Genomic DNA, 21,061 nt, shown 5'->3' on the forward strand with positions numbered 1-21,061 from the left:
CACTGGCTGCAGAAAACAGAGCTCAACTGCTTTTCTCTTGGAACAATAATTCTCTCCGCACAGAACTACAATTCCCAGAGTTCCATGTCAAGAAGAACTGGCCATTCTGATAATTTTAGCTCTGCAAGGGGAACAAGGGTCCCCTAACAGCTCTCAGACCTCTTAACAAACATTTATTTATTTATTGAATTTATATATTGCCCTATACCTGGAGTCCCAGGGCGGTTCTCAAAATCAAAATATAAAACCACAAAATATATATTCAAAATAAAAACAACCCCCCCAACCCCCCCCACATTTTAAAAGGGCATAGGATGTAAATTGGATCAACCAAAGGCCTGATTAAAAAGAATCGTTTTTGCCTGGTATCTAAAGGTGTGTAATGAAGGTGCCAGGTGAACTTCCTTGGGGAGAGCATTCCACAGATGGGGAGCCACAGCAGAGAAGGCCCTGTTCTCGTGTTGCCACCCTCCAGATCTCTTGAAGAGGAGGCTCACAAAGAAGGGCCTCAGAAGATGATCTTAGGGTCCGGGTAGGTTCATATGGAAAGAGGTGGTGCTTGAGGCATTGCGGTCCTGAGCTGTTTCAAGGTTTTAGAGGTCAAAACCAGCACTTTGAATTGTGCACAAAAACTGATTAGTAGCCAGTGCAGTTGGACCAGGATCGGTGTAATATGCTCAAACTGTCTTGCTCCGGTGAGCGACCTAGCCTCTGAATTCTGCACCAGCTGAAGTTTCCGAAGCGTCTTCAGTGGCAGCCCTACGTATAACACATTGCAGTAATCTATCCTTAGGTTACCAGAGCATAGACAGCAGTAGTTATGCTATCCCTGTCCAGATAGGGGTGTAGCTGGGCTACCAGCTGAAGCTGATGGAAGGGACTGAGGCCACCTGAGCCTTGAGCGACAGCAGAGGATCCAGGAGTACCCCCAAGCTACGAACCTGCATCTTCACAGGAATTAAAACCCCATCAAGAACTACATCAAGGAACTATAGTTCCTTCCCAGGATTCTTTGGGGGAAGGCATGACTTTTCAAAATGATATCATACGGATTTAAATGTGTGGTGCAGATGGGACCTAACAGTGAATGCTTGTGAATGCTTATGCAGCCAAACCAGCACCATCTACACAGAAGTGGCATGTATAATTAGGCTTGTTTAAAATAAAAAGGTGGTGGGTGGGGAACCCAGCAAAGCTCAGTGAGGACTTAGCATGCTCAGAAGGCAAAGAAAGCTTACTCTTCTTCTTTGGCGATCACTCATACCTGAGTAAGATTGTCTTCCATAAACATGGTTTTAACAGTGACTCCATAAGCGACTGTGGAGGCCAATTCTGGATCCACACATCCTTCCACAGTGGGAACATAGGCTTCTGGGCGGGAGTTGATCACGGCGAGGGTTTGCCAAACGTGTCTTCCTCTTTGCACGTTTCTCCCCTTTGTTCCGAGGCATCTAATCATAGCCTGCATTTTACTTAGGCTTATATTTTTGATCAGGGCCTGCATTTTAAAAAAGAGCTTAAAAATTCACAAATGTTTCATGCCAGGCAGAAGACCAGCTGCCTAAGTACTTTGGCAAGATGTTTATCCTCCTGGACAAGGAGGCCTCCTGATTTATAGCAGAAAACAATTCTCAAACTCGTAAAAAGGGAATTACAGGCTGAGAGCCAAGGTTACACTGACCCTACATATTACAGAATATAAAAAAGCTGAGAAAAAACATAATTAAGACTTGGTAAATAGTAAAATAAAACCATGTGCCTCCCATTAAACTTGAGCCATATTTTCCTAAGGTTAAAAGGTCAAGAGCAAATGGAAAAGCAACTGGCTTGGCTGGAGAGGGGGGGTGTAAACAGAAGAAGAGGCTTCTTCCTATTTTTATTTTGAGGCTGTAAACCTTCCTTTTTTACTTTGAGAAGGTTTATTCTTCTAAAAAGCTATCTATGATAATGTATGAAATATATTAGCTTAAATGTAATTATGCAAAGGATTTAAGAAATGTTGGATTCTTATTTCATATAGTTGTAAGAGTTGTAACTATCCTGAAATTAAGTCAGCCACCAGCCCAGCCCCCCTGCCAAGCAGGAAACATCATTAGAGCACACATATGGTTGTCAGGCCTTTGTTTAAAGACCTCCAAAAGAAGGAGATCTTTCAATGTTGATGTGAACTCAAGATCCTTGACATCTGTTTAAGATAAAAATTTAAAAAACTAATATCTATCTGTTTTGGAGGGCAATAGGGCAAGGAGGGCAAGAGGTGAGCTGGTAATTAAGGTTTCTTGTTGAGACAAATGTAAGATAAATGACTACTTATTTGTCATTTATAGATAGAAGAATATATAGCTTTTTGTTTCCCATAAAAGGCAAAAAGGAAATGAGTGTATCTTTTGTGATTGGTTCTAGCAAACAGCCAATAGGAATTTCAACCAGGCTGATTGGACAGAGGCAGCCACAGGAGGAGCAAGGGGGCTGGATTAAGGAAATATAAGTGCTGGCCATAATGGCAGGAGGCCAGGCCAGAGCTTGGTAACCATATACCACTGTGCCTCATATTTATTTGTCTGACAAATAAATTATTATTTTAATTTCTCTATTGCTGCGTTGAATATTTCATTCCAGCTAAGCGTTAACCACAAGCAGGGTGCTACAGTTCTGAGAAGATTCAAAGATGCTTCGTCCTTCAAGCATCTTTGAAGCCCATGACACCTTTGGTAAAGGCTGTTCTGGAGCACTCATAGGCCAGTGTCTGTGTTTATACTACATTTTAAAAAAAGTTTCCTTGAGAGAGTCTTTAAACCTCTTTTGTTGACCACCAGCATTACACTTTCCATTTTTAAGTTCGGAATAGAGTAGTTGCTTTGGAAGACGATAATCAGGCATCTGAATAACATGACCAGTCCAACAAAGTTGATGTTGAAGAATCATTGTGGCTGGGGGAAGCAATGCCTCTATATGCTTGTTGCCAGAAACCTCAGGTGGGGAGAAGGAGATTGTGCTTGGGGACTGCTTGAGGGGGGATGCGGGTGGCGCTGTGGTCTAAACCATAGAGCCTAGGGCTTGCCGATCAGAAGTTCGGCGGTTCGAATCCCCGCGATGGGGTGAGCTCCCGTTGTTTGGTCCCAGCTCCTGCCCACCTAGCAGTTTGAAAGCACGTCAAGTACAAGTAGATAAATAGGTACCGTTCTGATGGGAAGGTAAATGGCATTTCCGTGCACTGCTCTGGTTCACCAGAAGCGGCTTAGTCATGCTGGCCACATGACCTGGAAGCTGTCTGTGGAAAAACGCCAGCTCCCTTGGCCTATAGAGCGAGATGAGCGCCGCAACCCCATAGTCGTCCGCAACTGGACCTAATGGTCAGGGGTACCTTGAGGATTCCCACAGGCATCTGGTTGGCCACTGTGAGAACAGCATGCTGGACTAGATAGCTGATCCAGCAGGTCCTTCTTATGTTTTTAAAGAAGGGAGATGCAAGTAGAGAGAGGAGGTGTTTATATTCACCCCCAACATCTGTTTCGAATTTTAGGTAAGCTTGGAGAATGACAAAAGTGGCCACTAGGGGTCAGAAAACAACCAGGAATGATCAATGCCTTTTAAAATTTTGTGATAAGGAAGGATAAAATTCTGGAAAAAAAGAGGATGAAGAGGAGATGAAGGTGTGATTGAAACAGAATGAGAGGCTTCTGACCTCATTACAGGGCCTGCCAGTGTCCCGACATCAAATTACATGATGGACATAAGCCCATGACAATGAGAAATGTACGTCTTCTTCATGTTTCATGTACCTGTTTCTGATGATAACTTCCCTAGCTATTCTCTGTCTCACACATTGGATCTAGAAGAGCCAGAGGTTGTGTTATCCGCAGGTTACAGCAACTGAAGGTACAGGCACCCCCTTTAATACTCAGTGTGGGTTGAACAGGTTGTGCTCCTCCCTTCACCCCAACTTGAAACATGTGCCTCCTTTTTAATTTTTTTACCACACCTGTTCATCCTTTTCCTTCCCTCATTCCAAGGAATTCTGCCCCTGTAAATGGAGGTTAAAACATGTTTTCTAACCATTGTTAAATCTGTTGTTTTAAACATACAGAAGCCAATTCCGCTCAGCATGAGAGCATAGCTGTCAACGTTTCCCCCTTTTTAAGGAAAATTCCCTTATTCTGAATAGGATTCCTTGCAAGAAAAGGGAAAAGTTGACAGCTATGCATGAGAGTCATTTGGGGACCCCGATTCACCTAACGGAGCTCCAGTTCCCAGAATTCCCTGGGAAGAGGGATTGATTGTTAAACTACTCTTAGCACCCTTAACAAAGTCCAGCACCCAGTAATTTTGGGGGGATGCCTTGTCCATTTAAAGTGATATGATATTGTTTTAAATGTGTGGTGAAGAGGGGGCCAACTACTACTCTTCTTGACTTTAAAGGGACAGCTTTTTCTTTTCCACATGTTCTTCCGCATGTTAGACACTGAAGCCGGGTGCTCCCTATGTACAAGGGGCTACAAATATAATAGGAGCAGTGCTATTCGGGGTGTGGGGTTGTTTAACCCCTTCATTCCTACCATTTCCCTGGTTTAAGTTACCCCCCCCCTGCAGCTGCTATATAAGAAAACTACAACAGATTCCACAATTGGTCATGTGTTGTATGTAGAATGTTCTGGATCATTCCTATTTTCAGCTTTAAGATGGGGAAAATAGGGTGAAAGCAAAGCATCGGTTTGTGGTGGTGGTTTGTGGTGTGCCGAGATCAGTAGGCTTTTCAGAGCGATACAGGAAACTCCCTTTCTGTCATAATGTGGTGAACTTTTGACAGAAGGATCTGTTAAGAGCTAGGGGCAACCAAACACCCTCCTCATTTCAGCAGAACAGCTACTCTTCAGCTTTGAGCCGAAAGATGTTCCTGGCCCTGCTCTTCACAATTGGTGAGCTTGCTATTTGCTCTTGATGTCTAGCTTATCCTGTGAACTGTCGTTTGTTAAGGATGCTGAATGTCATTAAAGGTAAAGGTAAAGGTACCCCTGCCCGTACGGGCCAGTCTTGACAGACTCTGGGGTTGTGCGCCCATCTCACTTAAGAGGCCAGGGGCCAGCGCTGTCCGGAGACACTTCCGGGTCACGTGGCCAGCGTGACATCGCTGCTCTGGCGAGCCAGAGCCGCACACGGAAACGCCGTTTACCTTCCCGCTGGTAAGCGGTCCCTATTTATCTACTTGCACCCGGAGGTGCTTTCGAACTGCTAGGTTGGCAGGCGCTGGGACCGAGCAGCGGGAGCGCACCCCGCCGCAGGGATTCGAACCGCCGACCTTTCGATCGGCAAGCCCTAGGCGCTGAGGCTTTAACCCACAGCTCCACCTGCGTCCCAAATGTCATTAGGAGACACTTATTCCCCTCAGATATACAATTACTACAATTGTTTAACTATCAATCCTCTTTCACAGGGAAGTCTGAGAATTGTAGTTCTGTGAGGTGAATAGGGAGCTGCCCATCAACATTCAGCACCCTTAACAAATTACAGCACCCAGAATTCTTCAGGGGAAGCCATAACTGTTTCAAGTGCTATCATAGTGCTTTCAGTGTACGGTGTGGCCCGAGTCAAACCATATGTCCATCTAGCCTCGGACTAGGCAATGTGCTGTCCTCCAGATATTGTTGGTCCTCAACTCCCATCATTTCTGATCAGGCAGAGGGCCTTCTTGGTAGTGGGGCCCACCCCGTGGAATGCCCTCCCATCAAATGTCAAGGAGATAAGTAACTACACAACCTTTAGAAGACATCTGAAGGCAGCCCTGTATTGGGAGGTTTTTAATGTTTAATGTTTTATTATGTTTTTGTATATGCTGAGAGTTGCTCAGAGTGGCTGGGGCAACCCAGTCAGATGGGCAGAGTACAAATACTACTACTACTACTACTACTACTACTATTATTATTATTCATGCTGGCTGGGGCTGATGGGAGTTGTGGTCCAGGAACAACTCTGGGGGGCGCCATGTAAGCTAAGCCTGATCTAGTCCAATAATCTGACCAGCAGTAGCTTTCTAGGGTCTTAGACAGAGATTGTTCCAGTCCATCTAGCTCCATATTGTCTACATCAACTGGCAGAGGCTCTCCAGGATTTCAGACAGAATGTCTCTCCCAGTCCTACCTGTAGATGCTGTGAGAGATTGAACCCGGGACTTTCTGCACCCCCAGTGAGTTACAGCCCTTCCTTCAGCACCCTCTTCCTATAATCACTGTCTCTTTCCACACAGTGGCTCAGTGCTTTGTCTTTGGCCAAGTCATGCAACCTGAGAAAGTCTTCTCCTTGGAAGGAGGCAAGATCCTGATTGACTGTACTCAAAACCTAAGTGCGTCCCACGACACGATGTATTGGTACAAGCAGGCTGGGAGCACAATGTCCTACTTGGGACACGGCTATGATGGAAAGTCTGTTGCAGCTGCTGAGGAGTTCATGCTAGACGTGATCAAAGAATCTCGCTGCACCACGCTGAAAAAAGACGTGGCAAGACTGAGCGACGCTGCTGTATACTTCTGTGCCATGAGTAACACAGTGGAAGGAAGCCAGGCGCCATCTGCACAAAAGCTACCAGCCTGCTCAGTGTTGCTGCTGGAGCAGAATCTCAGCACAGTGCCCTGCCATGGATACCATTGACAGGATCCTAGAACTGAAAGGGCCCTCAGACATCTTCCAGTCCACGCTCCTGTCAGTAAACAGCTGCTACAGCATCCTGGATAGGCGGACAGTCAACTTCTAATGGAGAAGAGTTTATTCCTTTCCAAGACACTCTGATCCACTATCAAACAGAAGGATGTAAGAAGAGGTTGCTGGATCAGATGAAAAGTCTGTCTGGTCCAGCATTCTGGGTTCCATCCAATGCTTACTTCAGCGTAGACCCACTGAAGTTAATGAACATGACTTTTTGGACTACTTAAAGAAATGCTACCATATGATGAACTCGTGAGCAGGATTTGAGCCATGAGCAACGTAAGTAATTAGAATATAATATTGAGGTTATTATTTAGTAGATAGAAGAAGTGAAGAAACAGCAATTCCATGGAAAATTGGGTGGGAAATCAACAAAAATAAGCAAAAAGATGTAATTGTGTTTTGATTGTATATGCTGTGTTGAAACTTAATAAAATATAATTGGAAAAAAGAAGTTAATGAACATGACTAAGTCCATGAATTTCAATGGGCCTACTCTGAATAAGACTTAGTTGGATAGAACCCTTTGTTCCCACTGTCCAGATGGCTACTTCAAGGGTAAAAGGTAAAAGGCAAAGGACCCCTGGATGGTTGCCAAGTCAAAGGTGACTATGGGGTGTGGCGCTCATCTCGCTTTCAGAAAGAGGGAGTCGGTGTTTGTCCACAGACAGCTTTCCGGGTCATGTGGCCAGCATGACTAAATTGCTTCTGGTGCAACTGGACACTGTGACGGAAACCAGAGCACACAGAAACGCCATTTACCTTCCCAATACAGTGGTACCTATTTATCTATTTGCACTAGTGTGCTTTTGAAGTGCTAGGTTGGCAGGAGCTGGAGGAATGGGAGCTCACTCAGTCGCAGGGATTCAAACTGCCGACCTTCTGATCAGTAAGCTCAAGAGGCTCAGTGGTTTAGACCACAGCGCCACTCGCGTCCACTCCAAGGGTAACCAATGAAGGGCACACCAGATGCTGTTGGACTGCAGCTCCCATCTGGTCTGGCATACTTTTCTCACAGTGGCCAACCAGATGCATATAGGAAGCCTGCAAGGAGGGCAGGAGTTCAGCAGTGCTCTCCACAATTCTGATTCCAAGCAACAGGTTTTCAGAGGCATGCTGCCTGTGACACTGGAGGGGGAACATAGCCATTATGGTCTTTGTGCATCTTTCACATCCTTTAGTGGTCACATGTAACTCCTTTGCTTTCCTATCAAGTCACTAATCCTTAAACCTGGGGATGATCGTTTCCTTGGAGAGTGCTAAGGGTGCCACAGAGATCTTTTAAAGGCCCCAGGCTTTGTTTGATAGCCCACCTCTAAGAGACGGCTACCTCCCCTTCCATTTTAAAGGTAAAGGTAAAGGTACCCCTGCCCATACGGGCCAGTCTTGACAGACTCTGGGGTTGTGCGCCCATCTCACTTAAGAGGCCAGGGGCCAGCGCTGTCTGGAGACACTTCCGGGTCACGTGGCCAGCGTGACAACGCTGCATCTGGCGAGCCAGAGCCGCACACGGAAACGCCGTTTACCTTCCCACTGGTAAGTGGTCCCTATTTATCTACTTGCACCCGGAGGTGCTTTCGAACTGCTAGGTTGGCAGGCGCTGGGACCGAGCAGCGGGAGCGCACCCCGCCGCAGGGATTCGAACCGCCAACCTTTCGATCGGCAAGTCCTAGGCGCTGAGGCTTTAACCCACAGCGCCACCTGTGTCCCTCCTTCCATTTTACAGGCAGCTAATTAACTGTTCAAAACAACTGATGCAACACTGCTGGTGATTTCATTGAGCGCTGCCATGAGACAGGGAGACTGGAAGGCATTCTCCAGAGTCTCAGATCCCTACAGAAGGACACAGAAGATGTAAAGATGCCTCCAGAAGACTGGGGCTGTTCAGACTTTCAGAACCTGCAATGCAGGAGATCTGCATTTTTACTGAACTGCTGTAAGAGCAAAGTAGATTTTCTTGTGAAAGAAAGAAGGGAAGACGCCCACTCTGATCAATCATTAGAAGTTTTATTTCAAGGAAACAGGTGCTGGTGGTGGCCTGAGATGATAAGATTCAGCATCAGAGAGAAGAACCAAGTAATGCAGTAACTCCCTGTCTTCGATGCATGCAGGGTAAGAGAATATTTCTTTTCTCCAGCTCCTTTTCTTTGTTGTTGAAATGCTTTTTAAACATCTACCTTTCCTTATTTAAAAGGTCCCATTTTGCTGCCAATTCACCAAATGCATTTTCCCTGTTCTTTGGTACAAACTGGCTGAACGGCTTGCAAAGGTCCATTTTCCCTGTTCTTTGGTACAAACTGGCTGAACGGCTTGCAAAGGTCAATGATCCTACTCTTCCGCTTGCAATCTAGGAGGGATGACACAAAGGGAAAAAGGGATAGGAAGGGAGGAGGGAAAACAAACAAACTCAGGTGCTAGTTCAGGGTGCGGTCCTCCAGATGTTCTCTTCATCCGTGACCATTGGCCATGCTGGCAAGGGCTGATGGGAGTTGGAGCTTAATAAAAAGACCTGGTAGCACACATGTTTCTCACCACTGAGGGCTCATCCGGACTTCCTTTTGTGCCATGTTTCTAGGAATAGGTCCATACGTCAAAGAGCCACAAAGCTGGGATAGCTCAGCTGGTAGACTTTTAATCTCAAGGTTGTGAGATTTCACCTTGGGTGAAAAATTCCTGCATGGCAGGGCGTTGGCAGACACGTCCAACAGGTAGATTGTGATGTACCGGTAGATCACTGGACGTCTGTGGTACATCACTGGTTGATCACTGACTCCCCCAAAGAAGCTCAACAACCTTGGCTTCCCTAAAAAAAGCTCAGCAACCTTAACCCCCCAAAACAGGGCTTTCCTTTCTAAAAAAAGCTCAACTACTTTGACCTGAACCCCCCAAAATGGGGTTGATCACTGTCAGTTTTTAACTCTGTGAGAAGATCGCAGTCTCTTGGGAGCTGGCCATCCCTAGATTAGATCATCCACATGGTGCCTTCCAACTCCATGATTCTATGATATCTGAGCACTTTTATTTTTGTCCTGCTGCTTTCCAGATGAAAAAAACTGCTCTTTACTGCTGAACTGGAGCAAACAGCAATATGTGGAAAATCCAAATTGTCATTTGTTCTGATTCAGCATTCGGAACAGGTTTGTGCAGGGAATGCACTGGGACACGACGCTTTAACACATGCCTAGAAAGTGCAGGGATAAAAGGTAAGTGTGGATGAGCTCAGAATTAGTTCTTAATTAAAAGAGTCTCCTGCTTCCCTTCTCTCCTTCTGCTGAAATTGCTTCCATGCTCTGCTGCAGCCTGATTCAGGATAATTGCTTTTACTGCATTATTATTCAAATATAACTTCTGCATTTGCAAAATCCATTTAAAATCTTCACCCTGTCCTTTGGTGAAATGCTAGCAGAATTACCCCAGGCTCTTAGCTGCTGGAGGCACCTAATTTAGCCTTGATCACCCACTCCAGCTGCTACAACCTGCCCTTCTGATGAGGTGGGCAGCTTCCCATTTTAGAGATGGAGGAACTGAGGCCAAAGGGTGCACAGTGAATTCATGGCATGGATTTCTGCAGGGCTAATTCTGGAATGATTCCCATGGAGTGTGCTGAAAGCTTGATAGCAAAATGGGTGCTTTGCCTGAAGATTATCTGGAAAAGATCTGTGAATGAGATTCTGCAGAAACAGGCACAGTTCACACATTTATGCACATTGCTGGACACCCCAGCACTTTACAGCCTGATCCTAAAAATGCTTACCTAGCTGCAAATCCTATTGGCTTACTCAGAAGTAAGTTCTAAGAGGTTGTAGCCTGACACTATGCAAGCTTACTCAGAAATAAGAGTTCAAAGGGATTTGCAGTCCAATTGATGCTCCAATCTGTTTTGCAGCCTCTCCTCTCCCTTCTGCTGCTCACTTGCTTCCAGCCCCCAACCCCTGGTGCTTTCCTTCCCTCAGCTGCTATTCATTCCAGGCTCTGCCTTACAGTGTGTCCCTCCTATGTCAGATAGCCAGTCAGGACAGGAGGAAGAAGATGAGCTAGGGCTCTTCTCCTCCAATAATATCTAGAGCTGACTCTGGGTGTATATGCTTGACAAAAGCTGCAAATGGTTCAATGCTCCAGGTAGGGTTGGGAAAGACTTCTGTTTGAAACCTTGGAGAATTACTTCCAGCTCCTGTAAAATGGGGAACCTTCCAGATGTTGACTACAAGTCCCATCATCCTTGTCCATCAGCCATGCAGGCTGGGTCTAATTAGAGTTGAGATTCCACCAACATCTGGAGGGCTACAGATTCCTCACAACAGATGTAGATCCTATGCAACTCAGTATCCTAAATAGTTTCGCTGCATTTCTGAAGAATTGATCAAGACTGTGTTTTTTCTCTCCCCCTCCAACCAAAAAATATCCCTTTAGCAACATGGTTGGATCTGAAATGCGAAACCACACCGTAATCTTGGAATTCATTCTCCTTGGCATCCCCCACACCGAAGGCATACACAACATCCTCTTTGCCGTCTTTCTATCTTTCTACCTCATCACTTTGCTCGGCAACCTCCTCATCCTCTCTGCCATCATCACTGATGCTCGCCTCCACACTCCCATGTACTGGTTCCTCTGCAATCTCTCTGTGGTAGACCTGGGCTTCTCCTCCATCAGCACTCCCAAGTTCCTGGCCAACATCTGGGCAGGGAGCAGAACCATCTCCTTAGGCGGATGCATGTGCCAGGTCTTCTTCTACCACTTCCTGGGAAGCACCGAGTGCCTTCTCTACACAGTCATGGCCTATGATCGCTATGCTGCCATCTGCCACCCACTGAGGTACACAGTCATCATGAACCGGAAAGTATGTGCCCTTCTGGCAGCGGGCACATGGTTCACTAGTTCGTTCCATGCCACCATTTTGACCAGCTTGACCTTCACATTGCCTTACTGCAGAACCAACGAGGTGGACTACTTCTTGTGCGACATCTTCCCAGTGGTCAAGCTAGCCTGCGCCGACACCTACATCATCGAGACAGTGAGCTTCACCAACATCGGCGTGGTGCCCATGGCCTGCTTCTGTCTCATCCTCACATCCTATGTCAGAATTGCCATCTCGGTCCTGAAGATGCGCTCGGCGGAAAGCCGGCGCAAGGCAGCTTCCACCTGTGCGTCCCATTTGACTGTCGTTTGCTTCTTCTTTGGGCCTTGTGCTCTCCTCTACACCCAGCCGTCCCTGAGCGATGTGCTAGCTACACCCATCCAGATTTTCTGCAATGTGGTCACCCCAATGTTGAACCCCATCATCTACACTCTGCGGAACAAGGAAGTTCAGGCAGCTTTCAAGAGGATGAAGGGGGCTTAGGTCCTTTCCGTTGAAGAGGAGGAAACAAATTGGAAACAGAACATCAGATTAAGCTTCTCACCTCTGGATGGCCCAATATGAAAAGTCCCCCCACTTCCTTTTTTTAAATGAATATTTATTAAGGTTTTTCACAACAAAACAGATGTCACAATCAGAAAAAAAGAAAAGCAAAAAACAGAAAAAAAGACAATCAAAAACAGCACGACAAAAACAACAATAAACAAAGAAAAAGTTATTACTTGCTTACTATCTTTATAACCCTCTTTCCTGACTTCCTCACATCTCCCTTTTCTGTGTTCCCCTTTACACAATCAATTTTAGCAGTTTCCTACCCTCTTTCCAGTCTTAATCAATATTATACATTTCAGCCTATTATGCATTTGGTTTCCTTTTCTTTTAAAACCATTTATCACATGTTCTTTATAACTTAATTCTTTATATCATTTGTTTAGTCACAACATAATAATAATACTCTGGTCTTACCCCTTTTTTTTCCACGTCATTTTTACATATTTCTTTTTACCAAATCACTAATGCCATATTATCTTTGTATCCAACATCATTTTAACATTCAAACATTTTACAATGTTTTTGGAGGTATTCTTTAAACTTCTTCCAGTCCTCTTCCACCGACTCTTCTCCCTGATCTCGGATTCTGCCAGTCATTTCTGCCAATTCCATGTAATCGATCACTTGCATCTGCCATTCTTCCAAGGTGGGCAAATCTTGTGTCTTCCAATAGAAAAGTCCCCCCACTTCCTAGCTGGGAGGAGTTGTGGTGGACCACGTGGCCACCCACTCTCCCCCGGGGTGGCGGACGAAGGGGTGGCGGCATTGCCCTGGGGATCCTGGCTGCGTCACCACTCAGCCAGCCAATCTGCTGGCTGGTGGGGGCGTGGCCGCGACCATTTAAACAGAGGCGCGAGCCGGAGGGCTTCCTCTTGGCTCGCTCCTTCAATCTCCCGCCCTTCCTCTCTTTTCACAGGTTTTCATTGGCCTTGCTATGGACCTTGGTTGGTCGCTGTTGAGGGGCCTGGTAGGAATTTTTCCACTTGACAAAATTTGCACAGGCCATTTGGTTTTCACCTACCTCATAGCAATCGTCACAACTTTGTAAGGTTTGCGGTTAGGCATTGTTTGATCTTTTGATGGGGGAAGGGAGGTGTGGCCATCACCTGCTCCTCCAAGCTTAAGGGTATTCTGTTAAAGGAATCTGGGGGTGTGGATCTTGTCTGAAGCCTGGGGTGGGGCTAGGGCCATGACACAACCCCATCAGGAACACCTGGGGGAGCTTGAGTTGGTTTGCATCGACAGGGCTCCCCCTTCTGGTGGTTTACCCTTACCGGACTCCCTGCACAGCAGGCAAGAGTCAGGTATAGCCGGGTCCATTCAAATACCTAAGCCTATTACTGCTCACATTCTGTAATCAGTAAATTTGTGGCCTAAATTTGCCCAATAACATTAACCTAATATCTGTGTCCTGGTGTGTTTTATTCCTCAACGAGGGGTGGTTGCGGGGTCTAGACACGCAACATGAGGGCACATTGCTGTTCCAGAGATTGGGATCCTCAGGCCTGGGAGCAAAATACAGCCCTCCAGACCTCACGATGTGACCTTCAAGGCTCTTCTCAGGCCATGAACCTTCCCAGGCCACATCCCTTTACTCAGGAAGTCCTTTTCATTGTTTGGAATGTGTCTGAGATAAGGCCCAGAGAAGCAAGATTATTTAGCAAGGAGGAGATGAATAAAAACAATTATTATTATTCATCATCTATTATAGCAGGTGAATCTCAAGGGGTGTCCAGAGCCCTGTCTGGTCCTGTTGTGTTGGGTGACTTTCAGTTTGTAAGGCTCAATCATGTCAACAAACTGCTTGGATCGGTCAGGGCGATCACTTGTGCTCTAGACCCTTGCTCTTCTTGACCGATTAAAAGTACAATGGTACCTCAGGTTACAGATGCTTCAGGTTCAGGTTACAGACTCCGCTAACCCAGAAATAGTACCTCGGATTAAGAACATTGCTTCAGGATGAGAACTGAAATTGCGCGGCAGCAATGGGAGGCCCCATTAGCTAAAGTGGTACCTCAGGTTAAGAACGGACCTCCAGAATCAACTAAGTTCTTAACCTGAGGTACCACTGTAGCAGGAAATGGGGCAGCTGTCTGGGCTAGGGAAGTGATCAATGCCCTCTTGAAAGAGGGCAGTGGTGGAGTGTGTCTTCCTGGCATTCAGGGCTGGCAGGTGGGTGCGGATGCACGAGCCCAACCCTTGCCACCAATGTGATGCCAGTCCCAACCTGCTTTGCGAGGCTGGGATGATCTGGCTAGGGGAGGGTGGCATGAGAAAGAAGCAACAGCCATGCACCCTTTGACCCCTTCCTTGCCCTTGCTTTGTGGGGCTGGAAGGGAAGAGGGGGTAGTCCCTGCCTGCTTAAAGGAGGTAGCAGTAAATCCTGGATTCAGAAAATCTAAGTAACTACCAGCCAGTTGCTAATCTCCCCTTCTTGACAAGGCTCTTGAGTGGGTGGTTGCGGACCAGATCCAGGCGCTCTTGGAGGAAATGGATATTCTAGATCCATTTCAATCAGGGTTTAGGCCTGGTTTTGGCACACAACTGCTTTGGTCACCCTGTATGATGATCTCTGTCAGTAGAGAGACATCATGCTCGACTTCTCGGTTACAACTGCAGGTGTAGCAGTGGATGTGGTGGTCCATTGACTTGCCTTGGTAATGGACTGGATGAGAGTCAATAAACTGAAGCTCAATCCAGATAAGAATGAGGCACTGTTTCTGGGCGGTTCCCCAGAGTGGATGAATGGGAGGTCGCCTGCTCTTGGTGGGGTTACGCTCCCTCTGAAGAAGTGGGTATGTAGCTTGGGGTTACTTCTGGGTCATTTGCTGTCACTTGAGGCTCGGGTGGCCCCAGTGGTGGGGAGTGCCTTCCACCAGCTTTGGCTGGTGGCCCAGCTATGCCCCTATCTGGGTAGGGATAGCCTAATTTCTGTTGTCTATGCTCTGGTAATCTCTAGGTTAGATTATGGCAACATATTATATGTAGGGCTGTTTCTGAAGATGGTTCAGAAACTCCAGCTGGTGCAGAATTTGGCAGTCAAGTTGTTCACCAGGACAAGATGGTTTGAGCATATTAAGCTGATTCTGGCCTGATTGTACCAGCTGCCAGTTAGTTTCTGGGCCCAATTCAAAGTGCTGGTTTTGACCTCTAAAGCCTTAAATGGCACAGGACCACAATACCTCAAGGACTGCCTCTCCCCATATGTACTGCCTCGGACCCTGCAATCATCATCTGTAGTCACCGCCCTGAGACCTTTGGGTATAGGGCGGTATAGAAATTCAATAAACAATAATCTTCTGAGGTCCTTCTTTGAGTGCCTCCTCCATGAGACGTCCAGAGGATGGGCCTTTTCGGTGGTGGCTCCCCATTTGTGGAATGCTCTCCCTAAGGAGGTTTGCCTGGCACATTCATTACATATCTTTAGACACCAGGTGAAAATATTTCCCTTCAGCCAGTTGTCTGGCTGATTAACATTCTATGGCTTTTTAAATGTGTAGGAGAGAGGGAGGGATAGGCTTCAGACAAAGTCCTTTCCCAGTCCTACCTGGAGATGCTAGAGATTGAACCTGGGACTTTTTGAAAACAAAGCAGATACTGTACCATGGAGCTGTAACTCTTCACATCACTCATTGAATTGTAGTTGACTATGTGAAGCAGTGTGAAAAAATGGTGATGTGAGGTTAGGTTTTTTTTTTTTTTAAAAAAAATTTTTAAATGAAAGTCTTTCTCAGGAAGGAAAGAGATGTCACCACAGAGTCAGGGCAGGGAAGGATTCAGTGGTTGGAGTGCATGTTGGTACCAGTGACATGAGGAAATGTGGTCCTGAGGCCTGGAAGCAGCAGCTGGTGCAGAACTCTGTGGCCAGGCTCTCGAGTGAAGCAACTGGATATGCATCTATTATACCTGTACTGAGAGAAGTACATTGGCTGACAATCAGCTACCAGGTCACCTTGGAGGTCGTCTTCTTCTTCTTCTTCTTTGTTCATGTAGAAGCTGCTGGATAAACAAAAACTGGCTCTTGTATCAAAATAAAATTTTTCCAGTACAGAAATATGCTTCAGTCTTCCATTTCAACATACATTAAACCAGTGGAGTAGCATGGGGGGAGGGGGAGTCACAAGGGCAGTTGCCCTGGGCGCAAAATTGTTCGGGGATACAAAATTTCAACATCCGGTGCTGCCTCAATACAGTTGCTTGCTTCTGTAGCTGGTTTCCATTGAAAACAGCTACTCCATGTGAACCAGGAAGTGACCTCTGCAGACAATGAATGACTCTTTTTGTATCTCTGCAACTGTGATCTCCCAGGTGAATGTGCATGCCTACTCCACCTGTTTACCTCCCTACCACTACCCCCTCTGCATGGCCCTGGGCACTGGCAACCCACGCTATGCCACTGCATTAAACAATTATTCTTAACAGAGACCAGGTAACCTGAAAGATCGCCTGCTCCTGTGTAAGGTCTCTTAGATCATGCAGTTGCTTTCAGGTAGGAACTTTGTTATGTAGAAACTTAGTTCGAGCTACAAATAATAAAAATCTATGTGCAAAGAGACAAGAGCAGTGGAGATTGGTTCATTAGGGTGATTTGGATATTCCCTGTGCCAGCTTCAGTCTGTTCAGTGATTCCGCACCTGCCTGCCTTCTTACTTCCAACCAATCAGGGAGTGACTTTGCCTATCGTTGGCTCTAGCTCCTCTTCCTATTGGTCCTCCAGGTTTCATCCCTACCAACCACGAAAGGGCAACAGGCCTGTTTGCTGTTATTAATTTTGGCAGCTATACTGTTCCCCGTGGAAACTAAAGGAAGCCATGAACATGTATGTGGGAAAGGAAGCACAGCTTGTATTTTGAAACAGTAAATTCAGCATGGATGTAGGAAGCTGCCTTATATTGGTTCATCCAGCACAGTATTGCCAACAAAACCAGGGACCTTTTGCACACAAAAGATGCACTCTACCACTGAGTTATGGCCTTTCACTTTGCCATGATGATATTTTGAAAATCTGATGTAACTCCAAATGGAGTTATTATAAGCCCATGGTACATAGTTATGATCAAAACACACAGCGCAATCAAGAGTTCAGAAATGCCTTCAAATCCCCAAAGCCTGGAAATCAGAAACCTAGGGAGGAAAGAAATGCACAAGGGAGGGAGAGGATATAAAGAAGATCAGACACAAACACAGTATTATAAAAAAGGGAAGAACTTATAGGAAAAATCCAGAGCTGTGGGAGAATGTTAGGGATGGATTTATGATGAGAAACTGAGGACCTCTAGAGGAGAGCACTCCTTCTGCTGTGCTGGCCACTGAACACCAGCTGTTATTTCAGGGTTCAAACTTGGCTGAAGGACAGAAAAGGGATTGGCTGTCTCTCCAGATAGATGAGTGAAGGCACGAAAAAGGCACAGAACCTTTTCTACTGGGCATCTCAATATGAATAAGCAGGTGGGATTCTGTGACTTCAGGACCCAAGTCCACAACCTGTATCGCTTGGACCTCTCCTTCCTAAGAGTCTCCATTATGATAAGGACTGTTATCAGATTACAACCTTTTCCTCAGTTGCATGGAATATGCGGGAGAAAACGTGACCAACTACTAAATGTAGACAACCAGCATTCAAGTCTGGTTATATCATGTCCTCCAACCTAGAACTCTTTCCCCACAATTTATTTTGTGCATTTGTATGTCCGGAGGAAGGATAGGATTGGAGAAGGTATGGTGCTCATTATTTAAAAGCATTCTCTTTTTGCATTTTCCTGGCTTACATGCGGAATGTATCTGAAAGTAGCTTCTGGAAGAAAGTACTGATGAACCGTGATTGAAATGAACCCTGGGGATGAAGTTGCGTGATTGTTGCACCAAGACTCTGAGATGATGCCTGAATCTTTAGAATTTAGGGTGGAAAATATGGATATTCCACATCTCACCACTTCTCTCCTCCCAGACAACAAGAGCTTGGTGTGATATCCAAAATGTTACACAGAGCTTGCCAAAGCTTCATATCTTTTGTCACTCTCTTTTGTACATTGTAGTGACAAACCTTAAAGGCATTCAAAGAATGGAGTGCGAAAATCAAACAGCACTGATGTATTTTGTCCTCTTGGGGATTCCATACCCACCTGAGCTACATGCTGCTTTATTTTGCTTCTTTGTGTCCATCTACTTGCTGACCCTCCTTAGTTATCTCCTGGTCCTCTTGGCTGTGATATGTGAACCACAGCTGCACAAGCCCATGTACTGGTTCCTCTGCCACTTGTCCGTCTTGGACATTGCCACCTCAACCGTAGTGGTGCCCAAATTGATTGCTGGGTTTGTGGAGGGTGGTGGGACCATCTCCTTTGCTGGTTGTGTGAGCCAACTCTTCTTCTACCACTTTGTGGGGTGCACAGAATGCTTCCTCTACACCGTGATGGCTTATGACCGCTTCCTGGCCATCTGCCGGCCTCTCCATTATGGCACCCTCATGAACCGCAATGCCTGCCTCTGGCTTGCTATTGGCACATGGGCAGGTGGTTGTTTGCACTCAGCCATGGAGACAGCTCTCACCTTCCGCTTGCCCTATGGACCAGCGAATGAGGTGAGGTATATCTTCTGTGACATTCCAGCTGTGCTGAAACTTGCCTGTGCTGATACAATCCTCAATGAGATGGTGACCTTGATTGATGTCGGTCTTGTAGCCATGACTTGTGTTTTCCTTCTCCTTATTTCTTATATGTACATTATTTTGGCAGTCCTAAAGATTCGTAGTGCTGAGGGGCGACGGCGTGCCTTCTCTACATGTACATCCCATATCATTATTGTAATGATCTGCTATATTCCTCTAACCTTTACTTATCTAAGACCAGGAGCACAAGATCCACTGGGAGGGGTGGTGGCTGTGTTTTACACCACAGTGACCCCCTTCCTGAACCCTGTCATATACACTCTGAGAAACAAGGAGATGAAAGCTGCTGTCTTGAGACTAGGAGGCAGGAAAGCATAGTTCTTCTCCCATGTGCATGCTCAGACAAATCTTTCTAAAGTCTGTTCCTGGTTGCATCTTACACTTTTAAGATACAGTCATACCTCGGGTTGAATATGCTTCATGTTGAGCGCATTTGAGTTGTGCTCTGTGGCAACCCAGAAGTTACGGATCGCGTTACTTCTGGGTTTCGCTGCTCGCGCATGCGCAGACGCTCAGAATGACGTCATGCGCATGCACAGAAGTGGCGAAGAGCGACGCGTGCGTGCACAGACGTGCCATCGCTAGTTATGTTTGCTTCTGGATGCCAACAGGGCTCCAGAACGGATCCCATTCACATCCTGAGATACCACTGTATAGTCATGGCCACCAACTTGGATGCCCTTCAAAGGGTTTTAGAAAAATTCTTGTGAGATAAAGTTACCAGTGGCTACTAGTATGTCTCTGAAATCATAAGTAGGGTGCTGTTTTGCTCCTGTCCTGCTAGCTGGCTTCCCATAGGCATCTGCTTGGTCCATGTGAGAACACAATGCTAGATTAGATGGACCTTTGGACAATGACCATAATGTTGATGAAGATTATTCTTATGATAACAATGAGAATAATAGCATGATGTATTCCGAAAATGGCTTGGAGAAATGATTGAGTAGAAGACTGTAGTCAAGGGGTCAGCAAACGTTTTCAGCAAGGGGCCGGTCCACTGTCCCTTAGACCTTGTGGGGGGCTGGACTATATTTAGAAAAAAATAATGAATGAATTCCTATGCCCCACAAATAATCCAGAGATGCATTTTAAACAAAAGCACACATTCTACTCATGTAAAAACACGCTGATGCCCGGACTGTCCGCTGGCCGGATTTAGAAGGCGATTGGGCCGGATCCGGCCCCCGGGCTTTAGTTTGCCTACCCATGCTGTAGTCATACCCAAACCACCTCAAGCACATCTCAAGCACATGGTTTCCCCCAACAGGACAAAGGTATGTAACTGATGTACATGCGTAATTGCCCAACATGCTTTGTTGACCTGTGGCTAAGCAGTGAACTGGCTGCACAGTCAAGTATTTTGAGGGGATGTGGAAACTATATGAAGCCTCCATCCCTGATGTTTGACCTGTGAGCTTCCACTCGCAAATTCAAGTGGGCTTCTCTTGCAGTTGCAATCGGTGATTGAGGAAGGTGCACTGGAGAATTCAGCCTTGCTATTATGGGTTTGCCTGAGAACGTCTCTTGGAGTGATTCAGTTGGACAACCATCTTGCTTCAAGCAAAAGAAGGATGGCGAGTATAGCTTATTACACATGTACACAACATGCACCATTGCCATGACAAATGGCTTGAATCAGGGCACAGAGTCATAGAGTATGGTGGAAGCCTTGTAGACCATTTATCCCAGCATCCTGCTTAATAAAATAAACCCAGCATCACAGAGATGGCTGCCCAGCTTCTCTTTGAAGACCTCTAGCAGCAGAGAGCTTACCACACCTGTAGTTAACTGGCTCCATTGCCATAAACAAATTTCTCCTGAGGTTCATGTGGAATTGATCATCCTGTAACTTGAGCCCATTAAAGTTTGTTCTTCCCTCTGGCACTGTGTTCGTCCTCTTTCTTCCATTTGACAAGTGGAATTCCTACAAGTCCTACAAGTGAAATTCCGGAGATGACGATTGCATGCCAGTTTATTTGTATCAGAAACATTAGAGTCATGTGAGAGGTGTCTTCAGCATCACCTCGTTCACTGGGGTGAAACATTTGATTCAGTTCACATTTAAAGGTGGACCTACCTAGTTCTCACTTCCTGAAATGATACATGAACTGAAACACATCCTTCAAAATTTGCACTGAATTTTGCACTGCAAATACTGTAATGTGTACCAAAACATATACAGCAAGATAAAGTGACCATAAAATGAATGTATACAAAAATGTGTGTGTTAAGCACAATCATGTATAAAAGTTCGTATATTACGAGGAATTTGCCCCTAATACAATGAG

General features: G+C 45.9%; 1 protein-coding gene across 1 annotated transcript; it reads left to right on the plus strand.

Annotated features, from left to right (window-relative positions):
• Positions 1-11,110: 11,110 nt before the first annotated feature.
• Positions 11,111-19,091, plus strand: LOC307200497 (uncharacterized protein; the record flags this gene model as incomplete). The annotated part of the gene is made up of 3 exons (XM_079949035.1): positions 11,111-12,031; positions 16,415-16,484; positions 18,142-19,091. 3 exons carry the CDS (start codon positions 11,111-11,113, stop codon positions 19,089-19,091), a joined length of 1,941 nt encoding a protein of 646 aa, XP_079805161.1.
• Between the last annotated feature and the right edge of the window lie 1,970 nt (positions 19,092-21,061).

The sequence above is a fragment of the Podarcis cretensis genome (genome assembly GCF_951804945.1).
Source record: "Podarcis cretensis genome assembly, chromosome: 13".
Classification (NCBI taxonomy): Eukaryota; Metazoa; Chordata; class Lepidosauria; order Squamata; family Lacertidae; genus Podarcis; species Podarcis cretensis.